Raw genomic sequence first — 18,848 nt, forward strand, 5'->3', positions numbered from 1 at the left:
GGACCCCCCTCTTGGGTCCTCCCTCCCCACTGCCCAGCCAATAGGGTCTCTCCCCTCCCCTCTCTGTGGCTAAATTTACTCTCAGCCCTGAGTTATTCTGGGTCACTCCCTGCCTGCCCCTCCTCTCTTGTTCCTCCAACCTGCTGGGTCGGGGGTGAGTGGAGGGGGTCTCTCCCTTGACGATGATAGGAGACCAAGGGACTCGACCTTAGACTGCCACAAGTTCTTGCTTGGTGCTGCAAGGATAAAGGCTGGACTTTCAGTGGGCCAAGTTAGGGAAGCCTAGATCCACAGGGGGAGGGCAGGAGGGACATGTCAGGGGAGACACCTCTCAGTGGAAGGGTTAGGGTGTAATTATGGTGAATTTCCAGCTGGAAGGGACTGCTTTGTTAAGAAGGTGGATGCCACTACAAAGGCCTTAGGATGGGGTGAAGGAACCCTGTCCCCAGCACACATACCCATGACCTCCTGTCCCTGGAACTCAGATCTGGGGGTAGGGGACATCACCAGGCCAGGGCTATAAATACAGCTGGGAGGAGGGTGCTAGGGGTCAGGTTACAAAGGCCCCAGCTGTCTCCATCAGAAAGAGCTGGCAGCAGATATGTAGCCCTGCCTGTCTCTGTGTGCCAGTATCTCCCACTCCTTACCTGCCATGATTACCCTAACTCTTTGGGTCTCCATCTCTCTTTTTGGGTTCCCCTCCTTCATTTCTGTCTCCTGTTCTCTCAGGGTCCCAGCTCCTCCTACACAGGATTCTGTTTCCCCTCACCCTTGGCTGTCCCCCCTTACTCTGAACGCCTGCCCCCCACCCAAGACTTTGTCTTTCTTTCTGGGTCAATGAGCCCCCTGCCCCAATTCCTTATTCCCCCTCCTTTATGATATCTGCCCACCACCCTAGTGTTTGTGTCTCATGCCACCATCAATCTGTCCCCTCTCCTTATCTTTCTGTCTCCTCTTTGGGTCTCTGACACACATCTCTCTCTCTCTCTCTCTCTCTCTCTCTCTCTCTCTCTCTCTCTCTCTCTCTCTCTCTCTCTCTTTCCTTTTCCTTCTCTTTGAGTCTGAAGCCCTCTCTGTGAGTCTCAATCCACCTCTCTCTTGGTCTTTATTTCCCTTCTGTCTCTCTCTGATCAATGTGTCCCCTCCCTCCTCTCTGGCATCCCTCTTTCTGAGCCTCCTCCTTCCCATGCACCTTTGGTCCTGAAGCTCAGATCTATACCCTGTCTCGCACCCCACGCCCTCTATCCCGGGCCTCTGCACCCGTGGGTCGCTGTCCCCCCTCTATCTCTTTATCGCAGCCTCCGGCCTCCCTTTCCCCGCCTCCCGCTGACGTATCTCCGGGACTCCCGCCCCAGGCTGGGCAGGGAAGTGGCGGATCCGGTTTGTACAGGGCGGGACTGGAAGGGCGTGGAGGGAATGTAGGGAGCCCGGAGGGCTTCGAGGTTGCGTGGCTGCGGCAGCATGGTGGGTCCGGAGAAGGAGCAGGTACAGCGCGGGCCGCGTGCGGGGGAGCGCGGAGCGGAGCTGGGGCTCCTGGTGCCCAGAGACCAGGCTCTGGAGACCCGGCTACGGGGTCAGACGGGAGGGCGGGGAGCCGGGATTCCGGGGACCGGCAGGACCCGGGCGGGGAGCCCCGCGAGCCTGGGGGAGGTGGCGCTGGGGTCCCGGCCTCCGGTGTCGGCGGTGGGGCGCCGGGAAGAGCCTCGGTGTCTCGAGACTGAACTGGGTCCCTGGTCCCACTCCTTGTTCCGGTCTCCAGAGCTGGATCCCTAAGATCTTCAGGAAGAAGATCTGCACGACGTTCATAGTTGACCTCTCAGATCCCGGGTGAGGAGCGCGCGGGGACCCACCCGGGAGCACCGGGTGCACTGGCCCCGCCCACCGCAGACAGGCCCCGCCCCTCCCCTGTCCGAGGCCCCGCGGACCCTCCCAAGGGCATTCCCGGCCCGCGCTCCCCTGGGGAGTTTTGGGAGTCTGTGAAGACACCCCAAGTCTGCGCTCTCCCGCTCAGGGTCCGTGTACGCTCCAGGGCTCGCTCCTGTTTCTTTCCCTATGTTTCTTCTGTGTGACTGTCTCTGTGTCGCTTCGTCTATTTTGACTATCTCTCGTTTCGTTCATGCGTTCATTCATTCACTCATCCGTCCAGTAAACCGCACTCAGCGTTCCCAAGGGAGGCGGTGCATTCCGCAAAATTCAACGGCGGCCCTGCCAGCTTCAAATTTCACTTGAGACTTATGCTCTGTGGCTTTGGGCAAATCATTTCACCTCTCTGGGCCTTGTTTGTCATATGGGCATAAAAGCTACCCTGCCTCTTGGGATAATTGTGAGAATTAAACAAGTTAATGCTGTGATATTTCTGGAACAGTGCCCAGCACCTAATAAGCACTGGAAAATCTCTGCAATTCCCACTTGAAAGTAGCAATTACCATAGTGTGTAGGTTCTGTGCTGGGTGCTGGTGACACTGCCTGAGCTAGACAGGGTGTTTGATGTCCTGGAGGAGCTCCTGGTCTCCCGTGATGGTCCCTCAGTGGGTCCACACTTTCTAGTTGTCCTCAGGACAGTCTTGGGGCACTGGAAACTTCCATGTTCTCGAATTACTGTGTGCTTTGTTATGAACTGATTATCTTCGTGTGGTATAGCTTGCAGATTATAAATAAAAGAATACATGCTCATTGGGTGTGAGTGCTCAAAAACGTTTTACTGAAGGGAGGACTGGAGAAAATTCAGGAACCTTGAATCTGACAGCAGGTGGAAAGACATAGAAGGTGATTCTTGTAAGGCCAGGAGTTGACAGTTGCTGAGGATGGGTCCCTGGATCTGTGGGAGCCTAAAGGAGGGGTCTGGCTAGTAGGGAGGGGACACAGATTATCACTAAAGATTTCTGGAGGAGGAGGGGCCCCTGAAGGGACATCAAGGATGAATTGGTGTTTGACAGGGGAGGATAGGCTTGAGAAAGCCTCGTGGAAAGGCATTCTGAAAGTAGGAACAGTGAGTGAAAAGTCTCCCCAGTGTTGATGTTGTGTGGCTTCAAAATGAAACAAAGGTCAGAGTGCCAGAGTCGCCAGAGAGGAGACTGCAGAGAAGGGTGGCACTAGACCTCAACAGGCCTTAGAAGCCACCCTGAGTGGCTGGGACCTTGTCCTTTGTATCAGGGAGCAAGCACAGGGGTGGGGTCCACTCTGGCATGGGGACTATGTGAGGATGAGCAGGAGGAGGCTGAGAGGAGGAAAGGGAGAGGCCTAAACCAGGTTGCTGTGCAGGACACAGAGAGGAGGGGATTGGGCAGGAGATGGAGCCTGGGGGCCAATGGATGTGGGGAGGATGGATGGCTCATTCCTGGACATGCCATCTGGTGACTGGGACGCAGTGGGGTCATCCTCAGGATGGGGAACCCAGGAGGATGAGCAGGTTTGGGAAGTGTTGCTCCTGTGGGGGAGTGGGGTGCAGAGACCCAGGGCTGGAACTCAGGAGAAGGTTTGGACCTACGGAAGGATCTGAGAAGTCCTGGCTATCAATGGTAATTGACACCATGGAAATAGGTGAGATGTTACAGGGTTAAAAAAAAAAAATGTGTAAAAGGGCTGGGGCATCGCTCAGTGGCCTAGCATGTGTGAGGTCCTGAGTTCAATCCCCAGGACCCAAAATAAATAAATAAATTGTATAAAGTCAGGGGGGTTGCAAACTGGTGATTCTATAGCCATTTTTTCTCTCTCTTTTTTCTTTTGCATGGAAGAGTTTAGAAACCTGTGTCTGGGTTGGGAGTATATAGCTCAGTAGTAGAGTGTGTGCTTAGCTTCCATGAGGCCCCTGAGTTCCTTCCCCAGCACCAAAAAGCAAACAAACAAAGAACAAAACCCCAAAAGCAAACAAACAGAAAGCACCCCCAAACCAACAATCTCTCTCTGAATGTTCAAGACATTGCCGCTTCAAGTGACCACAGCTTCTAACACATCCATCTATTTTCTACCAAACGTCTTTCTATTGACTTACCTGCCTGGATCCTGTGAGCATCAAATTTGAGAACTGTGAAGGGAGACCAGTGTGGCCCTTGCACTGGGGGACACCTGCACTCAGGGGGATAAAGAGAGGCCACGAATGTGGCAGGGACAGAGCAGCAGAGGGGAGGCTGGGCGTACTTTACTGCCAAAGTAAAGGTTTTCCAGAACTAGAGTCTTTCAACTGTGGCCAGAGCCACTTACATTACAGTCAGATGAGACCTGAATAGGGGCCATTGTGTCTCATGGCCATCCTGAGTCATGAGGGCAGGAGCAAGGCTGGCATGGGGGATATCTACTAGCGCCGTCCACCAGAACTTTCTGCAGTGGCAGAAATATTAATGGGGTTCTAGGACACAGACCTGAGTCTGGGTTCCCAACAAATCAGGTCTGGCCACTTGCACAAAAATCAAACAGAAAAAGTAATGGTGAAAAGCAGGAAAGGAACTTTAATCAATATGGCTGGCCATATGGGGGAGGCAGGTGAGGTCCAGAGTCTCAGTCATGTTTTGGGGGCACTGATGTGAGCTTTAGGTTTAAACAGAGGAAGAACTGGGGTGGACGTGGAGGAAGTGAGCATAATTAAGCAGTCTTGATCAAACTGTGGTCTGGTTGATCATTATCTCAGTTCTGGTTCTGCGAGGTAACTCCAGAGAAGTCCTTATCAGCTTGATGATTAGGGGCAATCTGGTTCCCATGAAATTATTGCTCCTGCTTAAGAAGGGCAGCCTCAGCCCTGTCAGGAGGTAATTGCTCCCACTTAGGAGGGTGATCTCATCACGGAATGATTTGTCTGGGAGTCTCTATTATTCCTGGAATCCAAGGCGAATGTAGGTTTAGGGCAATAACTGGAGACTTCTAGGTGTTCCTCTGGTCTGGAATAGGACTTTGTAAAATATGGCAGTTGATTGTCCCTGCAAATCTTTTAAATACCTTAATTACTCTTATCTTGGAGTCCTCTGTCTTGAAGGGGAATGAGACAGGTTAGGTAAATTTAGGACTAATAAACCTTGTATTGCCAGACAATCCTTAAATGGTTAACCCGCCTACATGCAGAGCTAAGCAGGAATCCGACCCAAAGTTTAAGGCAATTAAGGAGACAAATACAAGATGAAAGCAGAGATGCCAAGCTTCATCCTGATTTTAGCTGTGCATCGGACATCTGCAGGCTCAAGTGAAGAGTTAGTGCCTTTGGCAAAAGCAGCCTCTAATTTCCTGTTACAGAAATGTTCCAATATGGCAACCCCTGACCACAAAGGAGCACTTGAAATTTGGCTGGGGCACTGAAGTTTTGCTTTGATCTCATTTTAATTTATTAGAATGTAAGGAGTCCCAAGCACGGAAGGAACCCCATGTGGCTAGGGGTACTGCATTAGACAGCGTGTGTTTTGGAACATTCCCTACACAAGTTGTGCTAAAAAGAGCTCATAAGCAGCAGCCGCAGAGGAACAAGGGGTGCCTAGGATGGGGTTCAAATAAGTGAAAGGATGAAGTGGGTAAATGAGGCCTGGCAGGCTGCTGGACTTAGACTCAGAGGAGTGGAGACAGAGTTCTCCGTGTCAGCAACTGGCCTGGGGTGTCTGTTCCTGTGTCCTGCGCGTGGATCCCTGGTCCTTTCTTTTTAGTGTCTCCACTGCTTTTGCCAAATTCACACACCATTTGAATTAGCATTTTTGTAAACTTGGTCCTCAAATTGACTCACTGGGTTCACACAAAAAAAGGTCTCCCAGGCTATCTGAACACCTTCTGAAGCAAGGAAATTTAGAAACGTTTTCAGTTGAATCCTCATTCCCCAAATCTCGGCTGCTCACTCTTTGAAACTCGGGTGCCAATCACAGCAGCAAAGGAAGTTTGTGCATTTATTTAGGGAGAAAAAAAATTTATATATGGTAACCATACATGGAAATTCAGTTCCATTTGTCACAAAGAGAAGGAAAGAAGCTACAGAAACTAGACACAGAACAGCTTATTAAAGGTATTTACCTTCTGACTGGGCGCTGTCGCCAGTCCCATTTTCTGGGCCTAAGGCCTGCTTTTCTCATTAAAAACAAGGAATACCAAAGGTTTAGGAATGAAAGATATTCAGGCCCCCAGCTGAGCCCCTCTCCTTGACTGTAGTCAGAAAAAGGAATGACTTTCTCACTCTGTTATTCAAGGTTATTTAAAGCTCTGTGTGAAGTTCACGCAGCCTCGTCTCCAACTGGGACCTGGAGGCAATTCTCATTTCAGGAAACATTGCGTTATTTCGTTGGCTCCTTATAGTTCTATGGAGTAGGCTGTGCAATTATTGTCTTTTCATTTGAGGAGGAAATTTAGGCTCAGAGCAGTGCAGCCACTTGCCCAAAGTCACACAGCTGTCTCAACCTCGAGCACATGAGCTGTTTCTGAATTACTCTCTGGATTTTTCTATTTAAAAAAAAAAAAAATTCTCCTTTTTCAAATTTTCCTTTTCATGGTGACCATCATTCATTTGGACTGGGGGCCATGAGCACATCCACTGATGACTGTCTTTGCTTTTCCCTTTGGCCCTTCAGGTCACAGCGAGAGGGGGGCCCTGTCAACCTCCCTACTTGAGTTTACTTGTGACTTCCTTCTGGTGGGAAAAGGTCACTGTCCCTGAGTCTCTCACTCAGGCAGTTGGAGCCCATGTCAGGGTCAGTGTGGGCTCTGACTGCCTCTGGGGACACAGGTCAATATAGACAGCCCCCTCTGCAGGATGCGGGGGTCCGTCAGGATCCTTCTGGGTTCATGCTCACCTTCACACCCCCAGAGGGAACTTATGCCAGTGTGGGCGTCCTCGGAGTGCCCATCCATCAGTGGCTGTGGAGGATGCATTTGGGGCAGCCGTGGTGACTGAGTGGGACAGTGACGTGCACACCACAGAGAAGCCCACTGATGCCTACGGGGACCTGGACTTCGTGGGTGCCGGTCGCAAGCCTAGCAATGTGAGGCCTGCCTGCATGCCTGGACAGGGCAGGGGCTCTGAGCATGACTGGGGGCTCTCAGAGCTGTGGTCTGGGGCTGCCCGAGCTGAAGGCTGTGACTCTTCATTTGCCCATCCCTGGCTCTCTCTCCATCTCTGTCCCCTGGCATGGAGTCTCTGTCCTCTGTCTCTGGGTCTCTGTCCTTCTCTCTTTGGGTCTATCTGTCCTACACTGTCTGGGTTTGTGTCCCTCTCTTTTTGGTCTCTGTCCTTGTCTTTCTGGGCCTCTGTCCTCCTGTCTCTGGGTCTCTGTTCCCCTCCCCATGTTCCTTCCCCCGTGTGTCCACAGTTCCTCCGGCTCTCTGACCGTACAGATCCGGCCACAGTTTATAGTCTGGTCACGCGTGCATGGGGCTTTCGAGCCCCGAACCTGGTGGTGTCAGTGCTGGGGGGGTCAGGTGGCCCTGTCCTCCAGACCTGGCTGCAGGACCTGCTGCGACGCGGGCTGGTGCGGGCTGCCCAGAGCACAGGTGATCAAGGGGGTGGCGGTCTCCGGGGCGTGGGCGCACTGCCATCTCCTGGCCTCTCTGGATTCTGCCCACCTCCAATTTTTATGCAACGGTGTCACATTCTGTTTTTCTCCCTGTCTCTACGTGTCTTTCTGTGTGTAGGGGCCTGGATCGTCACTGGGGGGCTGCACACAGGCATTGGCCGGCATGTTGGTGTGGCTGTGCGGGACCACCAGATGGCCAGCACTGGGGGCACCAAGGTGGTGGCCATGGGAGTGGCCCCCTGGGGTGTGGTTCGAAATAGAGACACCCTCACCAACCCCAAGGTACAGCCCCGGGTCTTGAAAAGGCTGGAGGCTGGGGGCCTGAACCCCTGATGCTGATGGAGGAGGGCTGGGGGGCTGCGCCCTGGATGGTGGGGGAGGGGCAGCGCCGCCCCGCCCCGCACCCCAAGGTTCACTGGTCTGGCTATTTGTCCGCCAGGGCTCGTTCCCAGCCAGGTACCGGTGGCGCGGCGACCCTGAGGACGGGATCGAGTTTCCCCTGGACTACAACTACTCGGCCTTCTTTCTAGTGGACGATGGGACGCACGGTCGCATGGGCGGCGAGGACCGCTTCCGCCTGCGTTTTGAGTCCTATGTGTCGCAGCAGAAGACCGGCGTGGGAGGTGAGTGACTTTTTGGACCTGTGACCCCATGACCAACGCTCAGGATCCCAGTGATAAAAGTTTGGGGAGGGCTGGGGCTGTAGCTCAGTGGTGGAGCGCTTGCCTGGCACGTGTGAGGCACTGGGTTCCATCCTCAGCATCACATACAAATAAATAAATAAAATAAAGGCATTGTGTCCATCTACAACTTATTAAAAAAATGGGGAAGTTTCCTGTGGTTCAACATTCCCCCCTCCTTTTCTGTTTTAGAAGTATCTTGCTGGGTGTGGTGGCACACATGTAATCCCAGTGACTCAGGAGGCTGAGGAAGGAGGATGGAAAGTTCGAGGCCAGCTTCAGCAATTTAGTAGGACCTTGCTCAAAATAAAAAATAAAAGGGGCTGGAGGTGTGGATCAGTGGGAGAGGCCCCTGGGTTCAATCCCCAGTAAGGGGCAGGAGAGGAAGGAAAGAAAGAGAAAAAGAATATTACCAGTCCCTAATTTTTCTTGTCTCCCTCAAGGTCATCACCATCCCCATACTAGTGCAGGCCCTTGTGCATGCTGGGCGAGTGCTTTAGCCCTGAGTTGCACTTCCAGGCCCAGGGAATGTGTTTTTTTTTGAAGTGGGCGATAACGATTGCATGCCATACGCATACTGACAGGATGCAGGAAGAGCAGCCCTGAGAGTGAAATTCATAGCTTTAAATGCAGGTACTGGAAAGAGGAAAGGCTGGAAATCAGTTATTTCAGCTTCCAAATTAGAAAAACAAACATAAACTTCCTCTCCCCCAGAACCAGAATAGCAGCTCCAATGGAGGGAGGCTAGGAAAGAATAAACTGGAGGGCGGAAATCAATACAATAGGAACACACGTATGGTGGAGAAAAATCAACAAAGTGAATGAAACAGCAAACCTTGGTAAACTTTTTTGGTGTGTGCATGTGGTACTGGGCTGGGACCCCGGCCTCCCACGTGGTAGGCCAGTGCTCTACCGCTTAGCTGCACCCCCAGCCCCAAATTAACTTAAAACTTCTCTCTCTGTACTCAGTGTTACTCTTATTTTTTAAAATTACCATTACCATACAGTAATAAAAGTGACTGTTGGGTGGAATTTTGTGAATGTTAGCACATGTATGGATCTGTGTACCCATGACCACGAAAGGAACATAGACCGGTTCCCTTACCGGAAAGGAATTCTCTTTGTGTGTCTAACCTAGGCAACCATGATCTGTTCTCCATCACTACGGTCTTGTCTTTGTGAGAAGGTCATAGAAATGGAAGATAGGTTTAGTAATCCTTATTGGAAATGCTTGGGACTTGAAATGCTTCCAGTTTTGGAGGTTTTCAGATTTTTTTTTTTGAATATTCACATAGATTTTACTGGTGGAACATCCCCAATCAGAAAATTTTGAAATCCAAAATGATTCATAATTCAAACTTTTTCTTAAAATGTATTTTTTTAGATGTTGACAAACCTTTATTATATTTGTTTATTTTTATGTGGAGCTGAGAATTGAACCCAGTGCCTCACACATGCTAGGCAAGCGCTCTACCACTGAGCCACAGCCCTAGCCTAAAACCTTTTTTTTTTTTAAATATATATATTTTTTGTAGTTGTAGATGGACACAGTACCTTCATTTTATTTATTTATCTTTTTACGGTGCTCAGGATAGAACCCAGGGCCTCACGTGTGCTAGGCAAGTGCTCTACCACTGAGCTACAACCCCAGCCCCATAATTTAAGCCTTTTGAGCATCATGGAGGCCCTCACAATGTTTCAGATTTTGGGACATTTTAGTTTCTGGATTTTGCATTCGGGAACTCAACCTGTACCATGATATGTGACCTTTTGGTACTGGTTGTCTTTACTCAAGATAAGGTATTATGGAAACCTTAATATGAGTCTGGGAAAACAAATCAAATCATAAAAAGGTATATAGGTAACCTTTTGATATTGGCTTTCTTTACTCAACAAAAGGTATTATGGCAACTTTAATGTGCTCATTGAAACAAATCAAATCATAAAAAGGCATATGAATAAAAAGTTAATTATCTTCCTTTTCCAGTTCCCCTCCTCCTCCACTGGTGTGATCAGTGTTGTATAGTTTGGAGTTAATCCTTTCATACCTTTCTCTGTTATAAATTCTTTGCTATTATATTTCTATCTATATGGTATTTCTTGTTCTTTGTGCGCAGGATTGAACCCAGGGGTACTTTACCCCTGAGCTACACCCCACAACTTTTATTTTTATTTTTAAAATTTTTAGACAGAGTCTCGCTAAATTGCTGAGGCTGGCTTGGCAATTAACAATCCTCCTGCTGGGCATGGTGGTGCATGCCTGTAATCCCAGTGTCTCTGGAGGCTGACACAGAAGGATCACAAGTTTGAAACCAGCGTCTACAACTTAGTGAGACCCTAAGCAACTTAGAGAGACCCTGTCTCAAAATAACAAATAAAAAGGGCTGGGGATGTGGCTCAGTGTTAAGCGCCTCTGGGTTCTGCCTCAGCCTCCTGAGTCACTAGGACTATGGGCATGTTCTGCACCCAGCCTTTCATGAACATTCTTTAGGTTCAAACTTCTCCATCTTGCTGCTGCTTCTAATAATTGATGGTATTCCTTATTTTTAAGAAAATTTCCAATTGACATATACTTAAGGTTTTACTAGTGTTTGGCAGTACAAACAGTGCTGGACAGATCTTTGTATGGGCTTCCTTATATAAGGGTGTTTTAGCTTCTGTACAATCCCACTTCTATTCGCATGGGATTGCTGGGAGTGGATTTTAACAGATAGGACTGGGGGACTAAAAATTTGTAGCAATTTTCACTTTCATCCAGAATGCATGAGTGAGGTCAGGGGTGTGGCTCAGTGGTAGAGTACTCGCTGGCATTCATGAGGCCCTGGATTCCACAGCAGGCACCAAAAAAACCCCAGCATGAGTGTCCCTTTGCCATCCAGCCTCAACTGGCTCTGGATATTTTTGCTTTAATTTTTATTTATTTGTTACTTTTCTTTTTCTTGAGGTACTGGGAATTAAACCCAGGGCACTCTACCACCGAGTTACTCCCCCTGCCCCACCCCCAGCCCCCCCACTGTTTTTGAGACAGAATCTCTCTAAGTTGCCGAGGTTGGTCTGGGCCCTGTGATCTTCCTGCCCCAGCCTCCTGAGTCCCTGGGATAACAGGAGTGTGTCACCACACCCGGTTGTTTTTTACTTTTTAGTTTCGCCAGTTTGATGGGCAAAAAAAATGGTACCCTGTATTTAATTCCATCTTGTAATTTCACTAACCACTATTAAAAAATATATATTTTGTTACTCAAACAGATTTCCTCCATTATGAATTATCTCTTCACATCCTTTGCATGTTTTAAAATTGGGTTCTTTCTTATCCTTTTTATGGGAATTCTTTGTGTTATATGAATCTTTGTGATACATATTGTAAACATTTAAAAAGATGGGCTGGGATTGTATTTCAGCGATGGAGTGCTTGTGTAGCACGCTGAGGTTCAGCCTGCAGCACCACACACACACACACACACACACACACACACAGATACTTTAACATGGGTGTGTAGTGCTATAAAAATTCTATCCTGAGGCTGGGGTTGTGGCTCAGTGGTAGAGCGCTCGCCTAGCACGCGTGAGGCTGTGGGTTCAATTCTCAGCACCACATAAAAATAAAATAAAGGTCTTGTGTCCCACCCACAATTAAAACAAAATATTTAAAAATAATTCTATCCTTTTTATGTGGTTAGAGCTTTTCTTTTGTGGCGCATGATCCTGGGGAAGGAGCACAGGAGGCAGGAGCTCACCCCCTGGCCCCCGGTTATATCCTTTTTCTGTCATTTGGTGTCTTGTCTCTTTCACTGCCCTGTGGTTTGTGTCTTAGAAAGTCCTATCCCTCTTCAAGGCACCCGCCCACCTGCCACCACCATCCTGCTTGGGAGCCTCCTGCTTCAACCTCCTGAGTTGCTGGGATTATGGGTGTGCACCTCCGCTCCTGGCTAGTTATTTCACTTTATTACGTCATTACATTAGCTCAGAACTCCAGGATGAGGGAGTGTGATTGGCAGTAATGCAGTCTAGTTTATTTTAATGGGAAGAGAGTTAGTTTTATGCAGTCTAGTTTATTATTTTAATGGGGAGAGAGTTAAAACCACCTCATGAAATTGCTACTGGACTTCAATAAATATTGCATTTTAATAGTTCTCTGTATTTGTATTTCCTTCATTTTCTACTTGAACTCTCACCTCAGCTAGTTTCCGAGTGGTCAATCAATTATAAGATTGACTATACAAGAAATACCTAGGTCATTCAGGGGCTCAGGAGTCCAGTTCCCGAGCCTCTCCTTCCTTGGGAAATTAAGCATTACTGTCTTCAAAATCTGGCCCCTTCCCAAAGTGCAAAAAGAGTTGTCAATTCCCATGAACCTCAGAACACAAGGTTGGGAAGAAGCTAATGTTTGCCTCAGGCAATCCTGGGAAATGGGGTTCTCCCCCATCCCCAGTAAAGGCTGATGGGAGCTGACCAAGTTCCTGGCTCTCCTCTCCCAGGGACTGGAATCGACATCCCTGTCCTCCTCCTCCTGATCGATGGTGATGAGAAGATGCTGAAGGTATAGTTGCAGTGTTGAAGGGGCAGTGGAGTTGGGGCTCCTGGGCCTGAGTCTTAGGTAAGGGGGGACTTAGGTCTGAACCCAGGTGGGGTGAATATCCTACCTTCCCTGACCCTCTCTCCCCTCTGACCTATAGCGGATAGAGGATGCCACCCAGGCTCAGCTCCCCTGCCTCTTGGTGGCTGGCTCTGGGGGTGCTGCAGACTGCCTGGCAGAGACCCTGGAAGACACCCTGGCTCCAGGGAGTGGGGGAGCCAGGAGAGGTGAAGCCCATGATCGGATTAAGCGTTTCTTCCCCAAAGGGGACCCTGAGGTCCTGCAGGCTCAGGTATGACTGGATTACTAGGTCCTGGAGGGGAATGAGCTCCTGTGTCTCTGTGGACAGGGCCCAAGAGGGGTTGGGCTGGGGATGTAGAGTCTGGTGTCATGCAGGTGGAGCGGATCATGACACGGAAGGAGCTGCTAACAGTCTATTCATCAGAGGATGGCTCTGAAGAATTCGAGACCATTGTTTTGAAGGCCCTTGTGAAAGGTAAGACCTGGACTCCCAGATTCTCCCTCTCTCATCTCAACCTTGGGCACCTTTCTTGGCCTGGACACTATCATCATCTCTGATCTAAGGCCTTTGCCCCTTCTCATGTCCCTTCCCTCTGCAGAGTTTCTTCTTTTCTTTTCCTTTTCTCCCCTCCTCTTCCTTCCTCCCTTCCTTCCTTCCTTCCTGGACAACCAGAAATTGAACCCAGGGGCACTTAACCACTGAGCCTCATCTCTAGTCCCTTTTTATATTTTATTTTGAGTCAGGGTCTTGCTGAGTTGCTTAGAGCCTCACTAAGTTGCTGAGGCTGGCTTTGAACTTGCGAACCTCCTGCCTCAGCCTCCTGAGTGGCTGGGATTACAGGCGTGGTCACTACATCAGATAGCTGCAGTTTCTTTGGGCTTTGCCTGGTGCTATTTGGACGGTTTCCTCAGGGACTTTCATTGTGTTTCAGTGTCTGCTTTCCTCTGCTGGATCCACCCATCTGGTCTTTCATCTTCCCATCAATCCAGCCATATGTATATTGACCTTTTAATTTGTTCATCTAGCCAACATTCCATTCGTCCTCATTCTTCTTTTTCTTCCTCCCATCCATCCATCCATGCTCTCACCCTTTTACCTGTGTGTCCACATGTCCATTGACAGTTCCATCCACTCATTCTTCTCTCCGTCCATCTTTCCATCCATCTAGCCATTTTTCTGTCCTCCGTCCACCCCCTGCTTCTTCCTTTCCCACATGCCTCCAGTGTGTGTTAAGCGCTTTGCTAGACGTGAGCCGAACCCTTTTTTTTCTCAGTGAGAAACTCGTGGTATTTCACCAGAGGTGGCAGCTTAGCAGACTGCATGAACACCAGGGCAGGGAACATAATGGATGGGGCTCGTTTATTCATTCAACAGACATCGTCCCAGGCTCCCGAGATGAAAGCAGGTCCAGCTTCTGCTCTCGAGGAGTTCAGATCCTCTCCTAGTAGGGTTGTCTGAGCACATTTTTTTTTTTTTTTTTTTTGGTGGTGGTGCTAGGGACAGAACCCAGGGCCACTCACATGCTAGGCAAGCGCACTGTCACTGCGCCACATCCCCAGCCCTGGACACATCTTTAAGCAAAATTTAAGATCCAAACAGGGAAGAATCACTGTCAGCAGGAGAGAAATCTCAAGGAGAGGTGGTATTTAAACTGGACCTTGAAGAGTCAGTAGAGTTTGGACTTAGTAGCAGAGGTGGGATAGAAAAGTTAGTAAGAGGATACAAAGGACTCTGTGGGGATGTGGTAGGGAGGGACATTTTTAATTCCAGAAGAATTTTATAGGGAAAATACTCTCTTAGATAAAAATTCCCCAGCAGCACAGGTCCCCAGTTCAGTTGTGTCCACCACGGTGTGGCAGAAAGAGCAGTTGCTTTTGACTTTGGAATCAGTTAAGTACCAGTTGGCCCTTCCTTGCTATGTTACCTTAATAAAGAGACTTCCCACCAGGTCCAGTGGTACTTGCCTGTAATCCCAGCAACTTGGGAGGCTGAGACAGGAGGACTGCAAGTTTGAGGCCAGCCTCAGCAACTTAGTTGTTGGGAGAAATCCTAAGTCTTGGCTAGCAGGTGTGAATGTCTCAAGTGTGTAAGGAAAACCTTCACACATTCACACCCATCAGGAATACCTATGGAGAGAAGCATTCCGCTCTGGTCACTTAGGAAAGTAAACAACTGTCTCCAAATTTACCTAGTGTTACCAAGGGAACCTGTATAGGGGCCTGGTGGTCTGATCCCCCATGGCACATTGTGATTGGGTTAAAAGTCTATAAAATGTATGGTTTCCCCTGCAGTAAACGAGTTTGCAGGTTGCTCGCCACAAGCCTGCTTTTACCCAACTCCCGGGGTCTGGGTTATGACTCCTTCGGCTCTTACCCATGCCTGAGCTAGCTTGGCACCCTACACTTAGTGAGGCTCTGTCTCAAAATAAAAAATGAAAAGGGCTGGGGATGTGGCTCAGTGACAAAGCACCCCTGGGTTCAGTCCCCAGTATCAAAAAAAAAAAAAAAAAAAGAGGAGAAGAAGAGGTGGAAGGTGGTGAGAGAGAAAGAGACAGCCAGACAGACTTCCCCTTGCTGAGCCTCAGTTTCTCTCTATGAAAAATGGAGACAATATCTTGCAGGCAATTGTGAGCCCCAGAGGCAACATATGAGCAGTGTCAGGTCCCCAGTGGGGACTCTTAATATGATTCTGTTTCTTGTGGGGACACATCCTTAAATGTGGGATGTCAGTGAACAAATTGGATTCGCTTTTCAGAAGTTAACTTAGCAGTCTCCTGGGGGAAAAAAACAGCCGCTCTGTAAGATGTGGGTGGAGGGGGCAGGGTTGTGTCTGCGGCCTGCAGAGGTAGAAGTGATCGCTGTCCCCTGGGGAAACTGAAGAGGCTGCTGCGGGTGGTGGAGTTGAAAGGATGGGGTTTCATGGAGAAGGGAGGGGGAGGGAACCCGTGTTCCTTTTAGTCCTGGATGGTCCAGGAGCGGCGTGAGAGCAGTTGGCATCCACTCTTGCCCTTTATCCTCCATTCCTGCCCCAAGGAGAGTCCCCCCCAATTTTCAGGTGAAGGGATTGAGGCTCAGAGAGAGAAGTGACTTGCTCGAGGTCATCCAGCTAGTGACAGTGGTCAGGATTTGTATGATTCAAGACTCAGGTCTGTCAGACTCTGGGTCCCTAGCGTGGGGCATGTCTGGGGAGAGGCAGAGGCTCACCTGGATGGAATGTAGCAGGAAAGGAGGTTGGGAGCAAGGCCAGGGAGGTGGGGGTCACAACCACCTGGGACTGCAGATTCCAGGCTGAGGGGCTACGACTTTGTCCTGATAGGTCACGGAGAACTAGAGTCAGTTCTGTGTGCAGAAGGACCCTCAGGGAGGGGGCGGGACAAACTTGGAAAGGAGAGACATGACCATGATCAAGGCAAGAGCCTGCAGTGGGCCAGGGGAGGTGAAGCCTGGGCTGTAGCGGGGGCCATGGAGGCAGAGAAGACAGAGCTGGGAGTGGAAGATGTTCCTGGGGACTGATGGGCTGTGGGATTTGGGGGAGGGAGGGGCAGGCACATTTCCTGGGAGTGGGCCTCACTGCCTAGGTAGGCCCAGGGGAGCATGGATTTGAGGATAGATGCTGAGTTCAGTATGAGACTTGATGAGCTCGAAGGAACCAGGGAGGATCGTGTGACACATGATGCCAGGTTAAGGCAGACTCTAAAGCAACATCTTGTAAAATATCGTATTTTCTTTTCTTGAAACTGAGGAAACTAGAGTCAGTCTGTTGTTCAGATTTTTTTTTTCCCAGCTTCATTGTCTGCTTTTATTGTTTCTGTCCTTTCCCAAGACACTGCAAGTTTCAGAAATCAGAAGCCTCCCATGTGTAATCGGATCCTGTTTTCCTGCACCCAGGCCACTGCCCAAGCTGCTCTGGAAGCCTAGAGTGTCCCTTCCCCAGTGTAGAAGCATACCTCCAAATCCTAGCGGTCTCTCACAATTCCTGTCTTGGCACCCAGTTTCAGGGGTAGCTCTCAGGCCACTCCATGTCTCAGACAGTGGCCTCCTGTGGGCCCTGGGCATTTTCTATGCCCATTACCCAGGGCCCAGAGCATGTTGGTATGGCTGTGTGTTGCGGTATCTCCCCAGTAGAGCTTTAAGGGCTGGTATGGTCTGATTTCTCTCTGTCGCTCCATTTGCCTGGTCCATAACCTACCTTAACGAATTCCCTTTCCTTCTTCCTGGTGGTTCTGAACCTGTGGTCTGTGCTCTGGCTCTGAGCCCAAGGACCTCATCCGCTATTAGCCTGCTTAAAGCCCTGGTCTGTCCAGCAGCTCCTGCCAGGCATCTCACACAGCCAACTGCACATTGGTCTGATGTTCCCACCCTCCCCTCACTTCTGCCCCCTCTCCCTCTCATCTTTCCAGCCTGTGGGACCTCTGAGGCCTCAGCTTACCTTGACGAGCTGCGTTTGGCTGTGGCTTGGAATCGCGTGGACATTGCCCAGAGTGAACTCTTCCGGGGGGACATCCAATGGCGGGTGAGGGGTCAGGGCTAGGGATTCTGGCAGCAGGGGTGCACTGTTTCCCTCCCTGACTTCTTGGTCACCTGGTCCTGTCTTCCCCTAGTTGTCCAACTTTTTGGGGTTATTCTTCTGTTCCCATCCATCCGTCACTCACTGCACGGCACCCCCATCTCTTGCCCTTAACCTCTGAGCTCACCTGGCTAATCTCTTCCCCCATTCACTCCACCCCACAGTCCTTCCACCTGGAGGCGTCCCTCATGGACGCTCTCCTGAATGACCGGCCTGAGTTTGTGCGCTTGCTCATCTCCCACGGCCTTAGCCTGGGCCACTTCCTGACCCCGGTACGCCTGACACAGCTGTACAGCGCAGTGCCCCCCAACTCCCTCATCCGCAGTCTTCTGGACCAGGCGTCCCACTGGTCAGGCACCAAAGCCCAGGCTCTAAAAGGGGGGACCGCGGAGCTCCGGCCGCCCAACGTGGGGCACTTGCTGAGGACGCTGCTGGGGGAGACGTGCGCACCGAGGTACCCCGCCAGGGACGTCCGGGACCTCCACACCGTCCAGGGCTGCAGTGAGAGCGTAAGGACCCGGAGAGGCTGAGGGTGCGAGGAGGGCAGGGCTACATCAGGGAGGGGGTGTGGCCTGAGAAAAGGCGGGGCAACCGACCCCAGGGGGCGGGGCCCAGGAGGGAGCCAGTGGTTTGGTCCTGGAGGGTTCGTTCTTGCCACACCTACTTTTGATTACAGTTTTGTCTGCTCTCGGACTGGGCCACCTTGGAACCCTCGATGGACACTGCCTTTGGGCAGCCCCCCTGGAGTGACCTGCTTCTGTGGGCGCTGCTGCTAAACAGAGCCCAGATGGCCTTGTACTTCTGGGAGAAGGTAAGTGTCGGCTCCCATCTGGGATCCTGCTCTCCTACATCTCTGTCTTATGCTTTGGGGACACCAAGGACCCCTGTGCGATGCCCTGACCTCTGACATCGCCGGCCCACATTCTGTGCTCAGCCTCAGGTCCGTGACTCCGACGGCTTCGTCTGCTTTTTCTCATGCACTCTTCATAACTTGTTTTTTCCATTAACAACATATATTGGGAATTTTTCATGTTCACACTGGTAACTCAATCTTGTTCTTTCCAAATTGTTGCCTATAGAAGACCAGACCTGATCCCGTGGGCGACAGGGAGTCATTCAGACAGAGTTCCACCTGTGGTGTAGCTGTGTCATTGTAGCTGCCAGTGGAAGGGGACAAACTAGAGGCAAGGAAGGCAGGGGTGTTCTCCAGGCAGCTGTGGTGAAGGTCTGACTAGGGCAGTGGGCTAGAGTCGCTGGGACATTTCAGTGACGCTCAAGGAGTTCAAAGACAATTTATGTCATAGAAACATCCTGATAGTGGCCTTTTCAGTAGTGGGCTGTTTGAACCCATCAGGTCATTGGCACAAATTCTTAAATTCAAATTAATTTTCTTTCATTGAGATAAAAATTCACATAACATAAAATTGACCACTTAAGCCATTTAAAAGTGTGCAATTTAGTGACATTTGGTATACTCACAAAGTTATGCATCCACCACTACCTAGATCTGCACCTTTTTAACACCTCAAATAGAA

At 50.2% G+C, this 18,848-nt stretch overlaps 1 protein-coding gene across 8 annotated transcripts in view; it reads left to right on the forward strand.

Annotated features, from left to right (window-relative positions):
* Positions 1 to 1,340: 1,340 nt before the first annotated feature.
* The window catches only part of Trpm4 (transient receptor potential cation channel subfamily M member 4), a 37,321-nt gene continuing 19,813 nt past the window's right edge, over positions 1,341 to 18,848 (forward strand). For 3 of the 8 annotated variants that reach the window (XR_007105450.1, XM_047528972.1, XM_047528971.1), the window contains exons 1-12: positions 1,341 to 1,485; positions 1,760 to 1,827; positions 6,767 to 6,941; positions 7,269 to 7,449; positions 7,591 to 7,754; positions 7,912 to 8,095; positions 12,628 to 12,689; positions 12,826 to 13,017; positions 13,122 to 13,221; positions 17,147 to 17,259; positions 17,478 to 17,822; positions 17,990 to 18,124. Coding sequence is in view for 7 of the 8 variants with exons in the window: in XM_047528972.1 (XP_047384928.1) it covers positions 1,462 to 1,485; positions 1,760 to 1,827; positions 6,767 to 6,941; positions 7,269 to 7,449; positions 7,591 to 7,754; positions 7,912 to 8,095; positions 12,628 to 12,689; positions 12,826 to 13,017; positions 13,122 to 13,221; positions 17,147 to 17,259; positions 17,478 to 17,822; positions 17,990 to 18,124 (1,743 nt within the window). In the remaining variant the exon portion in view is untranslated. Of the gene's footprint in view, positions 1,486 to 1,759; positions 1,828 to 6,766; positions 6,942 to 7,268; positions 7,450 to 7,590; positions 7,755 to 7,911; positions 8,096 to 12,627; positions 12,690 to 12,825; positions 13,018 to 13,121; positions 13,222 to 17,146; positions 17,260 to 17,477; positions 17,823 to 17,989; positions 18,125 to 18,848 lie in introns of those variants that run through there. The other 5 variants (XM_047528976.1, XM_047528973.1, XM_047528974.1 and 2 more) reach the window with 5 other exon arrangements.

Source organism: Sciurus carolinensis, chromosome 16 (assembly GCF_902686445.1).
Source record: "Sciurus carolinensis chromosome 16, mSciCar1.2, whole genome shotgun sequence".
Classification (NCBI taxonomy): domain Eukaryota; kingdom Metazoa; phylum Chordata; class Mammalia; order Rodentia; family Sciuridae; genus Sciurus; species Sciurus carolinensis.